This window comes from Phocoena sinus, chromosome 15 (assembly GCF_008692025.1).
Source record: "Phocoena sinus isolate mPhoSin1 chromosome 15, mPhoSin1.pri, whole genome shotgun sequence".
Lineage (NCBI taxonomy): Eukaryota > Metazoa > Chordata > Mammalia > Artiodactyla > Phocoenidae > Phocoena > Phocoena sinus.
This window is the reverse complement of record NC_045777.1, coordinates 42,238,435-42,258,438: the sequence shown is the minus strand read 5'-3', so window position 1 is coordinate 42,258,438 and position 20,004 is coordinate 42,238,435. Positions and strand designations below refer to the sequence as shown.

The window sequence follows — 20,004 nt, the reverse complement described above, 5'->3', positions numbered from 1 at the left end:
CTCACAAGGCTTTCCTAGGGTCGGGGGAGTAAGAACTACCTGGTCAGACACGACGGGGGACAGGGATGGGAAGGATTCTTTTTCCCAGGAAGACTGAATTCAGTATAAGCAGGGGGTATGACTTCTATTCTGGATTCAGTAATTGTGGAGAAGGTAAAAAGACTCACCCCTGACCCCCCTGTTTTTCACAGATCCCACATCCCATGTCAGTGAACTCTGCTGGCTTTACCTTTCAAAAAGGTCCAGAGTCACACCAAATCTCACTCCATCCCTTCACTGTTACTTGCAACAAGCCACCAGGATCTCTGGCTCCAATCCACTGTCTCTCTGTTTCCGCCCTTAGTCCCCTACTGTCCATTATCAACACGACAATCCAAAGAGTACCTTTAAGACGTAAGTAAGATCATGTCCCTTTGCTGCTTAAAAAGTTCTATTCTCACTTCACTCAGAGGAGAAGCCAGCGTTCTTACAGTGGGCCACAGTGTCCCAGGCAGTGATTCTCAAAGTGGAGTCCTTGGCCCAGGGCACCAGCATCACCTGGGGAATTATTAGAAATGCAAATTCTTGGGTACCCCAGATCCCCTGAGTCAGGGACTGGGTTTAACATGTCCCGAGGTGACCCCGATGCACAGGCAAGTGTGGGATCCACTCCTCTATGGGACCAGCCCCCAGTGACCACTCGAGTTACACTGACTTTCTTGCTTTTCTTAGAATAAGTCAGACTTCTCTCCCCTTAGGGCTTTGGTACTTGATATTTCCTCTGCTGGAACACTCTTTCCCCAGATATCTGCTAAGCTTACTCTTTTACATTCTTCAGGTTTCTTCTCAAATATCAACTTAATCATCAGTGAGGTCCAGCATATGTGAAACCGTAACCCATCTTTTTCCCCAAGTCTCCCCACCGCTACCAACTTAGACACACATGGAATCCCCTACTCCCTCTTCCCTGCCTGGCTTTTCTTCACGGGTCTCCCATGAAGTTGTCGTCAAGGTGTCAGCCAGATCTGCACTCATCTGAAGGCTTGCCTGGGCCTGGAGGATCTGATTCCAGCCAGGATGGCTCATTGCAATGACTTGTAGATTGATGCTTGCTGTTGGCAGGAAGCCTCAGTTCCTTGCCATGTACATCTCTCCACAGTGCTGCTGGAGTGTCCTCAGGACATGGCAGCTGCCTTACTCCAGGGCAAGTGATCCAAGAGACAGTCAGGAGGAAGTCACACTCTCTTATGACCTAGAATGTCATACACGATCATGGGATATTCTGACCTGGAACCATCAAGGTAAGCCGCTTTCAAATTCCTGACCTGTAGATTATCTGCACATCATACAATTACTTACCCACCTTCCAAAGCCCAGAGACCCCAGGACACCTCTCTTTAAGGGTAACAGCCGAGCCTGATTAAGTAAGTGGTGGGACAGTTAGGCAGTTCCAAGGACACCTTTTTCTTTTTTTCTTTTAAACGTTTTATTTTGAATTAATTATAGACTCAGTAAATTGTAATAATATTAAAAAAACAAAAAAACCAAAACTCCTGACCCATAGAAAGTCTGAGATGATAAATGCTCTTGTTGTTTTACGCTGTGAAGTTTTGCGATAAAATTGCAGGCAGCAATAAAGAGTACTGCTTATGTTACCATGTGACTTGCTATATATTCTAATTAATATTTTAAAATGCACCAGCCACCCCCCACTAGAATATAAGCCCCAAGAAAGAAGGTCGTGTGTGTGCGTACATGCGTGTCTTCAGGGCCTAGAACAGTGGCGATACTGTCGAATAGCAGGCGTTCAACAAAAGTGTACAGGATGCACGTTTAGGAAAGCTGGATCTGGCCGGTGGGAGCTACGCTGATGTGGCTGGAAGAAAGATGCTGTGGGCTATCTTTATGGCAACTCCAGGGAACACCACGCACGCTGTATGCCATGTGAATGGAGAGTCCAGAGAGCACAGCTCTATGTGAAATTCATTTTGACCTTGCGCATCCTCTGAATGGGCTTGGGGAGCCCTCCACAGGGTTCCACTGGCCACAGTTTGAGAAACACTCATCCAGGAGAACAAGATCACAGGCAGTTGGGGCAAGACCCAGCCTCAGAAAAGAGATCCTGGTTCCCAGCATCTTACGGAAATAGCAGAGTCACCAGACTTCAAGAGCCCCTGAGGGCTGGACAATGAACGTTTCGGAGGCAGGTCTGAACTGACAGCCAATCACCAGGGTCCACCTCCTCCCTCCTGCCCCTGACCTAACTCAGTGCCTTTCATGAAGTTTTAGAGGCAGTAAAGCAGAGGTTGAGGAATGACTGACTAGGGAGGTTGTATAAATATTGGGGGTAGACTAGTTTCTTGGGAAGATTGACTTGAAGAATTGAGGTCAGGAGAGAGAAGACAGACTGAGGTCAAGTCCATCTGGGACAGGAATTAATATAGTTGGGAGGCAGGGTGCTGAGTGAGCTGAAGGGAGAAAGAAGGAAAACAACGCCTAGTGAGACAAGAGCTTCAATGCATCCAGAACATCGTCTCCATTTGCAGAACTATTTTGTTCATATTAAGAGGAACGTCATATATTAATAAACAAGGTAGATGAGTTTTTGGTGGATGGGGGCTCTTCCTGCTTCAGATTCAATACACTCTGGCCCCTCTGTCCAGGGATTGTGCCAGGTGGCTTCCTGAGATCATCTTGTTTAAATCTCCCCACACAGTCCCACAATGTAGGTTTTCACCCTCCACTTAATATGAGGAAACTGACTTTTAGGTTAGAAAAACTGCCCAAGTAGGAAGCAGAGCATGGACCCTGAGGGCTCTGTCCACCCTCGTGTTGAATTTATTCTCTACGGGTAGGAGTACGCATATGTTGTCACCCAAGCCAGGGCACCTCCAAGAGTAAAAGGGAACCTTGCTGACAACATGCCAAAGACAACGGGCACAAACAGGGTCATCCTGGGTCCCCCAGGACCTACGGTTGCTCTGCAGGTGTGTTCAGCCCTTCTCACTGTGGAAAACACCTCAGTACACACATTCTCTAAGCCCCATTCAGAATCCTAGGGCTGACTCTGAAATAGGACTCCACGGTCCTAACCGAAGCTCGGTTTAATGTGTGAATGCGGAGAGCACGACTAAAGATGAAATAGACTCTTGGGTCCTTCTCCTAATCTGTGGCAGGGGGATAGCTCAGAGTGGCCCCGAATCAAGCAGAAGGTAAGAGAAGAATTAAAGCAAGAGAGTGACACAGGCTTTTCTTGTATTCTGATTTTCACCGTGGAAACGTACATTTTGCTTCAATTCTTGGCATTTTAAGGTCTAGAGGATAAAACAAAGCTTTTTGTCGTGAGAAAGCTGCTTTTCCTCATTCCTGCTTTTTTATTTTTATTTTTTTTTAAAGCTGGTCAATCACTAAGCTTGTTTGAGTGACGGCAAAGTCGAAATTATGACTGCCTGATTTCACCCCTCACTGCACTTGTCAAAAAAATTAAATTAAAGATCATGTTTATGAATATAAGGCATGAAGTGCTGCATGGCATCCTGAAAGAGAGAATGTCTCTTCTGTCCAGCCACTCACAAAACAGTCTGTCACATAATACTTTAATATGCAGAGAAAACAAGAGGGTAGAGAGAAAATTCTGCCTCTCAGGAAATACGAAGTGCATTCCACCCATGGTTCATGTATTCGGAAAAATTTATTTTAGTAAAAACAGTAATAATACTTCTAATAGCAACATTAGATCCTTCCAACTTGTATAGTGCTTCCTAGTTTCCAACATGTTTCCACATATAATTTCATCTGACAAAAGAGATCATTAATATTTTAAAGTGCAGTATAGGACTGCTTGATTTAGCATTGCAAGGGCTCGGGTTCCTGAGGAATGAGTGTCACATGCAGGCTTGTTGAATATTCTATGTAGAGGCAGTTGTACAGCGAGAGTCAAAGCGCTAGTGCTTTCTGTAAAAATATGATGGAAAAAATAGCATTCATTACCAAAAACCACTGAAGGCTTTGGAGATGAATGTATGGAGAAAATTACTGTTCTAAACTTGCTACTGAATTTTAGAAGCATAAAGTCTCTTTAGTTTTTAATGAAAATGTTTTTTATAAGTATAAAATAAATCTTGATATATATATATTTCAATTACACATAAATTTAGAAAGTTGAATATTAAACTCTCCAAAGTCTGCCCCTGTCCCTTCTCCACTCCTCCAAGATAATTCCTGAGGTCATTTTGATATGTATATCTTTCTAGACTACGTATTATATATGTAGATATGTATGCACACACACACATAGTTATGTAGATATGTATTTTATATGTATATTTGCATGCATATACTATCTACCATCTATGTATTCTTTCTCTATCTATCTATCTATCAATCGTCTTCTAATCTACTTATCGCCTTACCTATCCATCTGATTCTTGAATACATGGCTGAGCTGGTGCTTTTATAATGAACTTCTAAGAAGCCAGAAATGACGAATGATATCGAATCAAGATTTCTAAGCAAGCACTGAAATTACTGTTTGCTTTGAGGCGTCTGCCAATCTCAGATGGTCTAGACCCTAGAACCGTGGTTCTCAGATTTGAGCATGCATCTGAATACCGGGTGGGCTTTTAAAAACACAGACTACTGGATCCTACATCAGAGTTTCTGATTCAGTAGGTCTGGGATGGGGCCCTAGAGTTTGTAGTTCTAACAAGTTCCCAGGTGATGTTGGTGATAGATACAGGAATAATCATTGAGAAACTCTAGCCAGAATTTGAATTGAATGAGCCACACATGTGAGGTGCAGAGGGGCAGTGCTTTGGTTCTGAAAATAGTGGGGAATTTGCCTATCTCAGCTTAGCATTGGCTGGAGAAGGAAAAAAGGAAGATAAAAGTATCTGTTGAGATTTCCTAATCTTATACGTGCACTAATGTGGGCTTAAGGACAAAGAGCAAACAAAACAAGAAATAAAACTTTAAGCCAAATATGTAGTTTAAGGGATTCCTAAACTGGCAGTATCTTCAAGTATTTCAGAAAACAAGATAAAAATAAATAAGCTTTTAATCCAACTTCAAAAAATTCCCACAAAGAAAAATCCAATGAACATGGCAATAAAGAAGGCAAAACATACAAGGAAATAACTACAAGCATGAATCTGCAGAAAAAATAAACTGCAGAATTTTGATTTATACAGAGTGGAGACATTGAAATTTCAGATACAGATTTTTTTAAAGATATTTTATGTGTTAATTAAATAAAGAGTGACTAGGTATATCTGAAAAAGAACCAAATAAAACTTAGAAAAATGAAAACTATAATAACTGAAATAAGAAACTCAGCAAAGAGTTAAACATCAGATTGAAGAAAACTGAATAGAAATTAGCAAACTGAATGATAAACTTGGAAAAAGAAACCATCAAAGAGAGATAGTGGCACAGAAAAAAAAAGTGCAACGTAGGTTAAGAGTCATGAAGGACAGAGAAAGAAAGAATAGAAGGTAGTGTAGAACTAACATTTGTTGAGGTAATAGGTGAAAAAACTGTCAGAACTATTGAAAGATGCCCATGTTCATGTCCCAGAAGCACAGCAGATCCTAAGGAGGATAAAGAGAAACCCACACTGGGGTATACCACAGTGAAACTGAGGAACACCGAAGATAAAGAATAGATTATCAAGACAGCTGGAAAGAAAAGAGAGATAACCTAACGATATACAATAATTAGACTGAGACATTACTTCTTAACAACTATAGGATCGCAGGGACTGTGGGAAAATATTTTTAAAATGTTGCAAGAAAATAACCATCAACCTTGGATTTTTACTCAGCAAAACCACCTTAAAGAAAGAAAAAGGAAAATAACATCTTTTCAGACAAAGCCTGAGAGACTTCACTAATGGAACTTCTAGAGGATCTACTTGTGAAGGATAGAGGAAAGAGATTGAGAAAAGCATGTTTCATGAAAGGTGCTAAGATTCTGTAATGATATTCTTTCAATTAAATATTTTGTAAGAAATAAAACTGGTTTAAATTATTGGGAGCTGCAATTGGTGGAATGGGTATTAATCAGGCTTTTCCTCAAACAATTATGCCTATGATGTGGTGGTTTATGGACAGCATTACCATTTCTATCACATGCCAGACAAACAGTTAGTGGTCTGAAATTGCTAATCATTTCATTATTGGCATTGCATTGCAGTGGGTCAAATCAAAGTATACTGTGGTCCATGAAATTTCAATCAAAATAATGAAAATAGAACTCTAATATCCAAAAGTCCTCAGTATAAAAAGATGCAAATATTTTAGAAACTGTTTGATTCTTAAAATTTGATGTTCAATACTTTAGTTACATATTTAAATATGTAAAGCTAAATATTTAAAGTTAAATACTTAAAGATTTATAATATTTGCTTTCACTCAAAGCTGTAACGATGGCAACATTTCCTCCTTCAACAAAACGAGTTCTAATTTCCAGAAGAGAGAAAGGGAAAACGATTAGAGAAGCTGTGTTGTTTCCAGAAAAAGAAAGAAAAAAAATTATGATTAAAATATTAAAAAATTATTAAGACATTAATAAACTGCATAGACTTGGGCAAGTTAAAGTACTTTTTGCAGCTTATTTTAAAAACAGCTCGGCAGAATGAGAAAATTTGACCATATGCTCTCAAGATTCTTCTTCTGGATCAAAATACAGCTATTATGGTTATATATGCTGCAAAATCCAAGTGAATTTGTGTTCCAACTCCACTCTCCATGACACTGTCTGAGAATGTATATTACAGGGTGAGCTGAGGTGATCAGTAGTACCTTAAGTGTTGGAAGCAGGGCAGGGAACCCAAAGGTAGGAGAGAAGTGAGGTGAGGTCAAGTGATGAGGATTTAGGCTGAGTGATCTCTAAATAAGAATACCAGAAGTTTCTCTTACTAAAACTTATTAGAGAGATGACCAAGTTGGAAAAGGACTGATAACTCTAAAGTAGGAAGACTGCAGAGAAGGGTCATGACCCACATTCCCCTTCTACCCAGTGGTACACTAATCCATTGGCATATCCAGTAGGAAAGAATGACTGGAACTCTTTGAATCATAAGAGGAAGTGAGACGTATGCAACAATACAACACCTGAATACAGGACATAGTTTATTTTGTCAAAATACTGATAAAATATCTACCACTGGCATGTCAGATTCCGCTCCCTTTCTCACTCCCTTCCCAGCAGCTTTGCTTTCTTATCTTGGAAGGCATCTTAGGAACAAAGACGCAATCCCCATGTTTCTGTAGAGTGACTAACATTTACATTTCACCATGATGCCACAGACCAAATGCCCCTGGTAACAAACCCACAGTGAGGGCACTTTTGTGACTCAGAGCAGATTCCGGGATGACATATTTGGGTGAGGTGAAGACATAGTATTTAGTCCTATTAGGATTATGAGATGGTTTTCCTAAAACAAAGCAAATTATTTAGGAAATAATGAAGTTTTCACACATTTGAAGGAATAAACTCAGAAGAATTCCCTTGTTAATTAAGTGACAGAACTGCTGCACTGTGCGTGCGCCACCTCCCGTGTGACACTTGGAAATGACAGCAGCCTCAGGCTCTGGAAAACCACCTTTGATGTGGGTCACACACGTGATGGGAAACCACTCAGTGAGGTGGAGCCTCTCCAGGGAAAGGGCAATTGTTGTTTTGCCCCTAATCCATTTCCCAATCATGGTCTTAAGAGACTGTCCAGGAAATGACCTAATTCTAGTAGGAGGTGGAACCCTGACTAGTCTCCCAATCAGATCCTAAACAAACCCCCTCCGGCCAATGAGAGAGCTGCTGCCCTTCTCCATGGTTCTAAGTGTTCTCCGAATGATTCTAAACTTTCCAGAAACATTTCAGTGACTTAGGACAATGTGTACCCTATCATGGTCTTGATTATGATAGTAATTATAATGGAATAGCCATCACTAATGGAAAGCAGATCCATGCCAGGCACTTTACATAGACTATTTCTACTGTTTATCCCTTGCACTCACCCAGAGGGCAGAGGACATTTACTGCCCCACCTGTCTCCACACCCCCTCACCTAGGGCGAGCCTGGGAGAAGAAACAGCCCCATGGTGTGTCTCTCTCAGATCCACCTGCCTGCAGAGAGGACATGTCCTAGCTTATTCTCACCAGGGCAGCCTCTATCCAGGCAGTCGAGGATACCAAGGACAGTGGCACTTGCTTTTAAGGGGGCAGAGTCTTTCATATTCAGGAGTGAAACCCAGCATTAGGGAGCCCATCTGGGGCAGCATAACCAGAGCTCTGGTCTAACCTCGTTAATAACGAAGCTAATATTTTTGACTTCAACTTTCTTACAGCTTTGCCTCCTCAACTGGTTCTGAAGCCACGATGAGGGAGAAGAGAGTGTCATGACTTTTTTAGAATCCGTCACGCACACAGAGGCTGTGCAGTCATGGAGGTGAGGTGCTCAAGGTCTCCTTTCAAGAGACAACCTGATGCTGGGAGTCAAGTTGGCTGACAGCAAGCAGCGGCCACACTTTGGGGATTCAAGGCAGTATTATGTTCCTGTCATTTTCTCCCCAAGCCACTTGCAGCCAGAGAGCCCTCAGTGGGGAGGGGACCCTGCAGCCCAGACATTCCTGCCCAATGCAAAATCCCTTTTATCTAGTCCTTGCCTGGGCTTCCCCAGACTCAGACTACTTTGCAGACGGAGGCTCTTCCAGCACATCTACCTTCCTTCCTTCTCTCCTTCACCTACTGCTCCCTCGCCTGCTCCTCCCCTTTCACCCAGTACTTTCTTGCCCTTCTACTTCATCTTGGCATCTTCTTTCCCAAAGACCCAAGCAGACACCATCAGTATTATTGTACTCGCCATCTCACAGTGGATGAAGTATGGCTCCAGGCAAGAAGTAGAGGTATAAATATGTTCCACTGTTAGAAGTTCATGCATACCATTAGGTTAGAGGCTTACTTTACAAAATACCCAAAGATACCATTTTAAATGAAAAATCTGCATATCTTATAAGTGTACTCGTGTTGTAAGTAAGAGAGAGGGTGTGTCGTTTCTTCATAAAACTGAGCCCAGTTGGGCATGCCCATTCAATGCATAAATGCAAACATACATTGGCTTCTAGAAAGGAGAGAAGAACACTAAAGACAGGAAGCGTTTCCATCTCCCACTCCCGAGGCTTGGTTCTGGACTCAGAATGTGTTCATGAGAAAAACAAATGATCCAATAAGACAACAGCTACCATGCAACTCGTCACACACAGATCTGGACCTTCACCCTTACCTGATTTCAGAGCACCTAACTGGTAAGCACTACCCACAACTTCACACTTTGTAGGAATGAAAGATACGTCACACTGAGAAAATGATTTTTTACGTTTGGTTTTTACCTTAACAAACTTAAACCTGAATCTGCTATTTCATCCTCATATTCAGGGGAGAGTAAGCATATTAAGAAAGGAGAAAGAAGTGCCCGGTGATGCTTGAACCCTTAGAAATATCTGAATATGAGAGCATACACAAAATTTAAAAGCTAAACAGAAGTTTCTTTTCATGGAACATTTTTTTTTAAGAAAGGAAGAGCTGGACTTACCCTCGCTAGAGTCCTTGGAACCTTTTGGCTTCTTTGCTTTGCTCTTCTTGTGGGGTGGAGAGCGGTCTTTTGGCTCTAACCCCTCTGGAAGCACAAAGATTTACTACGTTTTTATTTAAATATTTACCGGTAGGGGTTCAAAATTATGCTGATGTTTAATAATATATATTTTTTTACTAAACCCACACATATAGTGAAGCTTAACTGCAGGTTTATCTGTCATTATGGCCGAGCTAAATTTTGGCAAAGACCTGTGCTTCTCCAATGAACGTGGACTTATACTTAGAGCTTAAGCGTGAACACTTTATTTATTGCCATTATTAATGATTCACACAAATGTGAAATCTTAAGTGCTTTTTTTAAAATTAAAACATTTTCCACAAATATTTACCCCAAATTATTATTACGTTTTTCTCCAGGAGAGTTTGATTTAAAACTTCATGGCTTAATTGACAGTTGCCATTGTGTAATTTCATTTTAGCCCTCAAAGTAGGGCTAGATGAGCGGTAAAGTCATCTCATTTTGGGGGGTTACAGCGGGGCTTGAAATTATCCTCCTTCTATCGAACAGATTTCTTTAGTAATCCAGATTCTAAAAAACTTCTATATGTCCCCGATTAAATTATTATGCTTCCCACTCTTCTCAATGGTCCCCCAACCAAGTCTATCCAAGAAGGCTAGTAATATAAATTCTGAAGACACTTTTTAGGGAAAACTATCATTGAATTCATCCCATTTGGGTATCGGATACTTTGTTAGGCATTAATTTATATCTCCAGTCCTGGTCTTTCCACTTCTCAAAGCTTATGCCTTCGATGGCCCATGTGGCATCTTATTTTGCATTTGGACTGGATGTCTTCTGTTTGCCCTTTCAGATCCACTTTCCACCCTTCACCCCCATCCCCAGCCCCCTGTGCTCTGGGAGACTGTTCTCTATGGACCGCACCAATGAACTCCCCAGCTCACTGGCTTCCTGTTAGATCCAGCCAATGGGGAGCCCAGGGCATTTATTTCCTAGGCTACCAGTAGTCTTCAAGGGCTGATTGTCTCCCTCAATCTAAGGTCACAGCTCCTGTCAGCTGACCTTCTCCTCACAGCCCTCTCTGTCTTCTGGGCCCTGTAACAACACCTCCCCGTTGTCCTTTCAGGGCTGGGATTTACCTGAACCCCACTCTTCTCTAACGATTCCTCTTTACTCAGCTCCCATCAGGCATTTCACACTTATGTGTATAATCCCATTAGGCATTTAAAACAACACAGCCAGAACGATACTCTTGATGTCTGCAAGCCTGTTCTCTCTGTAGTATTCCACATCTCAAGGGATGGTAGGACTTATCTACCCAGGAATTCAAACCAAAAACCGAGATATTATCCTTCATATTTCTCTTCAGTTACTTTTCCTATAAAGCAATCCCATCATAATAAGTCCTATTAGCTCTGCACCAAAATAGATCCCATATTCCTCTACTGTGCTCATTCTTTGCAATCAGCGTCCTAGTCTAAACCAGCAGCATCTCTTACCTCGGTTACTACAACAACCTGAATTCTAACTTCTAGCTTTCTAATCTCCCTACAATCTATTCTCCATGTAGCAGCCAGAGTTATCTTTTAAACATAAGCCAGATCACATCGCTTGCTTGCTTGTTTAAAAACCATTGCTCTTAGAATAAGATCCAAATCCAATTCCATGGTCCAGGACAACGTGTCACTTGGGCTCCACCTACCACACTAGCCTCATCTCCCACTTGCTCTTTGGCTTTAGATTTATTAACTCCCTTCAATCATTTCTTCAATCAGTTCTAGGCTGGTTCCTGCCTCAGGAACTTTACACCTGCTGCTTTGCCTTTCCCCTGACAAGTATATTCATATATCTACATCCTTCCCATCTTTTAACTTAATCTGACGGGTCCTTGCAAGGAAAATCTCTCGCAAACACATCATCTGGTGTATCTGAAATTATCTTGTCCCCTTGTTTATTTCTTCAATGTATGTCTCCCTTCTCAAACACCCCCTACTCTGAGAATATAAGTTCCATGAGAAAGGGCATTTGTCTTCCGTAATCTCTCTTGTGTCACTGGTGTCTGGCAGTGCCTTGAGAATTTCATTTCAAATTCTGTTTTATATCCCCTTCACCCAGGCCTTTCTTTAAGGTCAAGATATAATGGGGCTTGTGCGTAATTCTCACCCTTTTAGCAGCTGTTACCTACTCCAGGATTCTATAACTACACTACAGAGTCATGGCGACTCATTTTCTTTTCCCATTTATTATAAAAAGAACAGAACAAAACAAATGCATTTGATAGATGTGCTATTAAAAACTTTGGCATTACGGACTACAAAGGTTTTTGGGCACTAGCGTTAGGCTTTCTGTAGTTGCAAGGCAGTCACATCCCAGGTCATTACCACGACCAGGGTGAAAAATGTTGCCAGCGACTACATTAGCAACTCCCTCAGCTTTCTGTCACCAGGTGCGAGATGGATACTGACCCTTCGGAATGGGTTCAGCAAAAACAGAAATGAGATGCTTGGAACAGCTCACTGAGCACAGATGCTGGGTTCAAAGGGATTCATAAAATGAGCAGAGTAACACTTGCAATATCTCTGGGAGAAGACGCTAACCCTCCCATGCCCTGAAATGCATCATCTACAACTGGGACCAAGAGGAGAGTTTCCATTGCTGGGAGTTCAACTCCAAACCAGCGTTTCCTGAAAGTGAGTTTTTGAGAACTAAATTCTGAATTCTTGATTTCCCACCTGAATGGGAATTCTTGGGGAATGGGTGAGGTTTAAAAAGACATCTATTTGCCCTCATTTTGAGCTATTTACATACCCCAAAAGTACAAGTGCTTCCTTTCTGAAGAAGTCGTAGGGCACTCCTGGGGTGGTCAGTGGGCACGGATACATGTTGATTATGAGCAGTCGTCTATGACATAGTATAGTATCATTTCATAACACCCATGGAGACACTTAAATGAAAGTCACTGCTACATGTGGCCTCTGTGCCCATGTTTCTACTCTCCCTCTTGGCCTGGGGGAAGCTAGAGGAACATTCCTCAATAGCACCCCATGCTTCCCCTTGACACTGTATCATACTGTCTCTGTTGCCTCTATTTCTGGCAGAGGCTGGAACGCTGGGGTGTTGCTATGCGCATGTCTTTGCGCCCTGAGGAGCTCAACTGTGCTCCGGGCTCTTAGGTGGCTGACCTGCCATAGGTGGCTGCTGATTTTCTGCCCCTGGGGCTCAGGTTGGGGTCCATTTCAAGAGTGCATGGTCTTGGAAATGAAAGGACATAGGGAAACATTTACTATGCTCGGCTTAAGTAATTAAAGGACTTAAAAAGGATCCTAGGCGTTTAAGTCAGTCGGCTTCTACCACGTCCCATGGGGGCAGAGCCTCTCCATAGGATGACCTTATCTGATACCATTTGATATGCTTTTGCTTCTCCTTACTACTAGAGTCTAGAGACAGGAGCACAAGGGCTAAGAATGTGAGCTTTCGGGTTAGACCTAGATACTGGGATTCTGTCTCTACTATATAACCAAGGAACTAATCTCCCCTAAGCCTTGGATAATAACAGTCCCCGTCTCTTAGAGCTGGTGCGTCTCTTACGTGAGTTCATGTATGTTGAGTGGTCGGCACAAGGTACGCATTCAAAACCTGGCTCGGCAGAAGTGTGCTGGGGCTGATCGGAGCCAGCCTGCCCCAGCTGGTTGGATCTCTCTCTCCTCCACTCCTACCTTTGTTGGACTCATGCTTGGCAGCTCGAACAATACCGTGGTAGGCATATTTATACCCAAGAAATCTGAAAACTCTTCAAATTGGGGCTCCCTCCCCCCACCCAGAGAGTACATTTCCCAGCACCTCACTGGTTTTTGATATCCAAATTATTATCCACTATCATTCACTAGCATATGCTGGCTGGTTGATTCACCCAAGCAGCCCTTCACTAGCGTCAACGGTATTCTTAGAAATTCTTCCAGCGTTTCTACTTGTACGAGAAGAAGAGATGATGTAGGGCAGAGGGAAGGCCAGCAGTTAATGGTCTTCGGAGGCTCAATCATACCCTTCTCAGAGACCAGCACACCTGAGCGTGAGACTGAACGGAAGCCAGCCTGCTCGCCAATATTCAGCAAGGCCAGCTGGGCCTCCATGGACCCATTTTGCACACAGTCCCCCGTGATTTCAGCACTCAGATATTGGGAATGGAGAGCAGCTTCCCAAGCCCATTCTGCCTGAGTGACTTAGCATCCTTGGGCCATTCAGTGTGACATGAACAGCTGAATCCAGCTGCTGGAGACAAAACCCCCAGGACACTTGGTGGGACTAAAATCAGAAATAATGACCCATTTAAGGCCCCCAAACCTCAAATGCTGACTCCAACCTTGTGGGCTCTGCGTTAGCATTAATAATGATTTCCTTGAACTCACTCAGCGGTTCGGATAGCTAGCTGCATCTCATTAAGAAGTCAACTCCCTTTGCCTAGAAATGTGTACTTGTGTCACTTCAGGCAAATGATCCTTAGCAAGATAAGCTCCTTCAACTGTCTGGCTGAAAGGGCAGTGCTCCCCATGACTGAAGGATAGTCCAGTGATACCTCACATGAGCAGGATACATTCATACACATGAAATGCAGGCATTAATATTAAATTCATGGAATCTAAGATAGGGTGACCGCTCAAAGTCTTTTTTCAACCTATGGTTCTTTTAGATAATAAGATATCCTACATAAGTACAGGAATGGATATTTTAATTGAAACTTTGCCTTGGGCTTTATGTTTTACAAAAGGCAAGCAGAGCCCTTGTCTTATGTTGAATTTTCTCAGAAAAAGACACTGAGAGAAAGGTTTGAATGCAAGTACTTAATTTGAGAGATTACCCCAGGAAGCGCCAGAGGGGAGTAGGGAAGTAAGACTGGAAAGGGAGGACAATCAGTCACTGTGTTCATGAGAAAGTTCTGCTGTGGACAATCAGGGCTCAATACTGCTGGGAGCCTCTGGGCGGTGGTATAGAGTCCCGCTGTCCAATACTACATTTTGCCAATGATATTTGAAATGTGAAGACTCTGATTTGGAATGTGAGTGTGAAATACACACAAATTTCAAAAACTTAGTATGGAAAAATAAAGAATGTAAAATATCTGACTAATATAATTTTTATATTGATTATATGTTGAAATGATAATATTTTTGATGTATTATGTTACATGAAATATTAAGTTAATTTCACTTGTTTTCTTTTTACCCTTTTCAATGTGACTACTAGAAAATATGAAATTATATATCAGGCTCACAGTTGAGGCTGCCGTTGTATTTCTACTGGGCAGCACCGGTCTAGCACATGCCTCAGATGTGTCCTGCAAGAGGCTGGTTGGATCAACCAACTGTCGGCCAACCTTGGCTGAGGTCTGCTCCAGAGAAATTAAATCCCCGGTACTTTGAGTTTTCTTTCACGAACAGAGACAAGCACTCAGCTGAAAGTCACAAGAACTTTCCTTAGAAAGCTGTTGGTATTATACAACAACAGTGAGAGCCAAGGGGATACAGGTAGGGAACCCAGAGCTGCTGTATAGTCCCTATTCTACCTCTTGCATTCCTGCTCCTGACTTTGAGATCCTCCGTCTGCTTCTCATGCCCTCTGAGTCCATGGTCCTGGGGAGACCACAGGAACAAGAGTGGATAGAAGCTACAGTCACTGTTCCAGTGAACTGTTATGAAGGAAAGGAACTGATGCTACTCCTTCATGAAGACAGTGGGAGGTCAGGTGAGGGAGAGATGTAACTTCACAAGGAAAAGGACGATCTTAACCAAACCTTGCCCAACGAGACTGTCTGCCTCACAGTTTAAAGAGCTCCCTGTTCGTGGAGTTGGTCAGACCCAGGTTGTCAGTGATTTGTAAGGAGTTCTGGCAGCAACAGGATGTCACACAAAATTAGGGTCTCTAAGATATCTATTTCAGTTTTGAAAACTGGCTCCATTTCACGTCTAGAGCAGTGTGATTGCCGAAATGAGAGACATGGGGCTCTCATTCCAGAGAATTAAGCCCTATGCCTTCTAATATCTGTCCGATATACTGAGTGAGAAAAGCAATCATCCACTGAGCGTTTACTACGGTCCAAGGAACATTTCAGGTATGATATCTCATTTAGTCCCCCAAACAAGAATGTACGGTAAGAGTTATTGCCCCCAGAAGTGTAAACTGAGGCTTATACAGAAAACTCTAATTCATTCCGTGGAAGAGCTAGGATTGAATCCAGGCCTATCGCTTCATGCACTCACTATCAAGTTCATATTGATCTCAGGCCAGAGCCAGTGCTGTTAACCACTAGATTTCTCTCACCAAACACTGGTTGTTTTTGAGGAGTAGGCATGTATCTCACTTTCTGATAATGAGAGCAATACATCATACGTAGAGAATGCATTTTCCAAAGATGGCCTCAGCCATTTTTCAGGTCCTACCTGCTGTGTAGAACCTCACTGCTCCCCATCAGGAAACTGAGTCTATTCTCTCCTGCTCTGAGCCTGGGTGGGCTTGTGAATAACCACTCCAAAGAAAAGAGTTTGGTGGAAGTAATTATATGGGATTCTTGAGGTTGAGTCTTAAAAGTGATAGGCGTCTGGCTTGTTCACTCTCTCTAGAAGAAACAAAAGGAAGCTGGCCGCTGGGAGGAAGCCCAGGTCACAGGAGGAGGCCATGCACAGGTGCTTCAGAAAACTGCCCCAATTTAGGTCTCAGCTAACAGCCCTGTCAATCACCAGCCAGACATAGGAGTGAACAAATCTTTAGATGATTCTAACCCCTAGCTGCTAAGTCTTCCTGTTGAGGCCTCAGATTCTGTGGAGCAGTATTATCAAATCACCCCTGCTGTGTTTGGCCTGAATTCCTGACCCACCGAATATTTCAGCATATAAGTGGGTGTTTCAGACACTAAGTTTTGGGGGTGATTTGTTACACACCTCTATTAACTACAACACCATGTTCCGTTTTTACCTTAGCTATTAGGAAGCTCAAATTTAAGTTTAATGTTTAAATACCATAACTGCATTAGCTGCTATTTTAAAATAACATTTCCTTATTTTATAACCTTGAGTGTACATTTCTATTTTATTAACCTTATTTTGTCTTTCTTTGGAAAATATGAGGTATACATAAACAACAAAATGATCCTTGTCTATCCTGTAAGAATAAAATTATAAATTTAATACCTGAATCTTCTTTCATGTCAATGTCTTCTTCTTCATTATCATCATCTATTAAAAAAAAACAAAGAAAAACTCATATGAAAGCTAGAAACACCAGAATTCTCCAATTTGACTAATAAAAAATGGAAAGAAAACAGTAGAAAAGAGAGTGCTAAATTATGCCTTTCTACTGTCTTATATTATCATGCTAAATTAAGAAGAAAGTGTACACATTAGAGCACAATTTAACACCTAGGGTTTACATTTCCTTTAAAAGTTATTACATATTTATAATAAAATATATATGAAATAATTTGTTTTACTTATCAAAGTTATATATGGTCACTTCGGTCATTTTAATTCCTAAAAATATTAAAATCACAGATTTTAAATGCCATATTTTCTGCATTTATTAAAGGTATGTATGCTCACCTCAAGTTTCTGAGAAAATGCAGGCATCACTATTTGGTTGTAGGCTGACAGAATGTCCAACCCCTGCATTGCACCAGAAAAAGTGCTTGTTTGCTACACATGCAAATCCACACCTTTAACCATGTGCTTTCACGTGCTCCCACCAGTTGCTCCAACCCCATTTAACTCCCCTCATCTCATCTCCTATTGTAGGTCCCTTTAACTGGACACAGATGTGTGCTTCCTCTGCCTGCTGAATGACGTATTTTGCTTTTTGAACTAATATGTGTTATCATCTCTTCTCCTTAAGTGTTCCTCACATCTAGGAGGTGCCAAATCCTGTCCTATTTCCATGTTTCTTCTTCTCTGCTCACATTATTACAATCCAAATTCCAGCTCTCAATGCCATTCACCTTCCCTGTTTTGTGGTTTCCCAACTGCCCTTTTCTTCTTCCCACTTCTGACACCAATTCCTTTTACACATAGCTGCCAAATCAATCTTGAAATACAATTCTGATCTTGTTCACAACCGTTCAGTGACTCTTCTCTGTCTAATGAGAAAAGTCTAGACTCTTTGGGGTAACACTCAAGGTCAACAAGATCTGGTTCCGAACACCTTTCTCAGTTTCACCACCCCTGTTCCACTCATGCTGCCACCTACACACATGACAAAACTTGACCTTTTCCCCAATTTTTTAAGGTTTCCTTTAGCTTCCCCTACTTGCCTCGGTCCTGGAAGCAATGCTTTTCTCCACCTCTACTCACACTCATCCTTCCAGGCCAAGCTGAGGCAGCATAACATCTGCTCCACCCAAGTGTGAATGAATAGTGTCCCCTTTGGTACCTTATTTTATTGCCTTCTGAGTATGGACTTTAAGGACCTTTAGGCTTAGATCTGCATACTGGCCCCTATATCCACTCATTTACTAGGTATCTGATCTTGGAGAAATTACCTAATATTCCTGAGTTTCAGGTTCATCAGCTGTAAAGTGGGATAATAACAGTGCCTCCCACAGAGAGGTGTTATAAGGATTAAATTAGATAATACCACATAAAGCACTAGGACAGCTACTGAAATGTCATTAAGTGCTAAATAATAGTTATTATTACCATCAAATCCCACAGTCTTGTTACTTGTTAACCTACCTCTCTTCCATAGACCCATTTCTAGGTCATAAATTCTTCAAAGATAAAGCTTATGTCTTATGTTCCTTTGTATTCCCTGGCACCTAATGCAATTGATTACACAGTAGAATCAATAAAGGAATTTCTGCTGAATTAAATTTCTGATTTTTTTTGTTTTGCTTTGTTTTTTACTTTTCTCTGATTTTTTATTAGTCAAACTGGAGAATTCTTATGCTTATATTTCTAAGTATCTCTTACATATTAGGACAGCATGTATCTAGAAGACAGTCCGTAAACAATAAGGAGTCAGTAAAGATTTGCAACTTCCTAGCCAAATTTATTCAATATGGCACTCTTCTAGGTATTAATTATTAATGACGATTAGCAATATACTAGTAGGAATGGAAAATGCCTTTAATTTGAGGTTACAAGGGTAATTCTTGATGGTCACAGTTAAATTTTAAAGAAGTAAATTTTCTTCCATTCAGACTGTTAGAAACATTAGTGATTTTCTGCATATTTCTTTCTTTCATTCTTTCTATGAATATAATTTTGAAAGGAAGAATAGCTATTTCTCAGAAATGTGATTTCTAACCAAATGATTATCTAAATCTACAAAGTAAACTCTTCACAGATTCTTTTCTGAACTTAATATATTTAAACAGAATTTTATTTTCCAGAACCGACTAAAATATCTAGAACCATCTCCATGACAACAGACTCTCTGGAATCTCAGAGTGGGATGGAAAAGAGTCTGTACAGTTTCTAGGGGAAAATAAAGGAAACGTCAAAGATCTCTCTGATTGTCCCCCAGGGGTCCATTTGTCCTTCTAACAAACACTCATTGGTAGCTTAGTAGGTGCAAGGCTTGGTGCTTGGGGAAACAGAAAATACAAAGATGAATCAGACACTTAAGGAGAAACTTATCTAGTAACTTATCAATAGTAAGGAAACTAAGACACACAGAGAGATTTGAACATATGGTAGGGAACAGTCAGTGCCATTACAAAAGGTACCAGAGGAGGGACAGATGCTTCCAGTCCAGGCTACTGGGAAGGGTTCTCAGAAATGTGACATCAGAGTTGATATTTGAACTTTATAGACTGTACTGATAGCATCATCCCCAGAATGTTCCCAAGGTGTTGAAGGATCAGACTTGGTGTTATTATCCATTCATTCATTCACTCATTCACTCACTCACTCATTTATTCATACAGAAGTTAAGAATAAATCCAGGACCTATATTCGGACTGCTTGGGTTCACTTCCGGGCCAAACTATGTATAGCTGGGCAAACTTGGGCAAATTATGTAAACCTACTCCTCAGCTTCCTCATCTGGAAAATAGGGTTAATAAAATTACCATTCTTCTAGAGTTGGAAATACATGTAAAATGCTTGCACAGAAGGAACGATCGATAAATACTGGCTGTTACTGTTATCATGTCATTATGATGACTACTTTTACTGCCTAACCATTTATTGGCCAACACCACGTGCCAGAACTATGCAAGGCCCTGGAGATACAAGGTGACACTCCCTTCCCTCAAAGAGCTCACAAAGAAGTGGGTGGCATAGAAAAGTAAGACAACAATCAGGAGAAGAAGTAACTGATTCCCTGATGCAGGTGAGAAGTTCTATTGGGAAACAGACAAGAGGCAGCTAAGTCAGAGAGGTCTATGGATGGTTTCCAGAAGAAGTGAGGTTTAAGCTGAGTCCAAAGGG

At 41.5% G+C, this 20,004-nt stretch overlaps 1 protein-coding gene across 1 annotated transcript in view; it reads right to left on the bottom strand.

The window, feature by feature from the left end:
- The window catches only part of MACROD2 (mono-ADP ribosylhydrolase 2), a 2,059,152-nt gene that overhangs the window by 167,690 nt on the left and 1,871,458 nt on the right, over positions 1 to 20,004 (bottom strand). Inside the window, exons 10-11 of the mRNA XM_032606628.1 lie at positions 16,771 to 16,815; positions 9,569 to 9,652 (exon numbers count right to left, since the gene is read on the bottom strand). Coding sequence (XP_032462519.1) covers positions 9,569 to 9,652; positions 16,771 to 16,815 — 129 coding nt within the window. The remainder of the gene's footprint in view (positions 1 to 9,568; positions 9,653 to 16,770; positions 16,816 to 20,004) is intronic.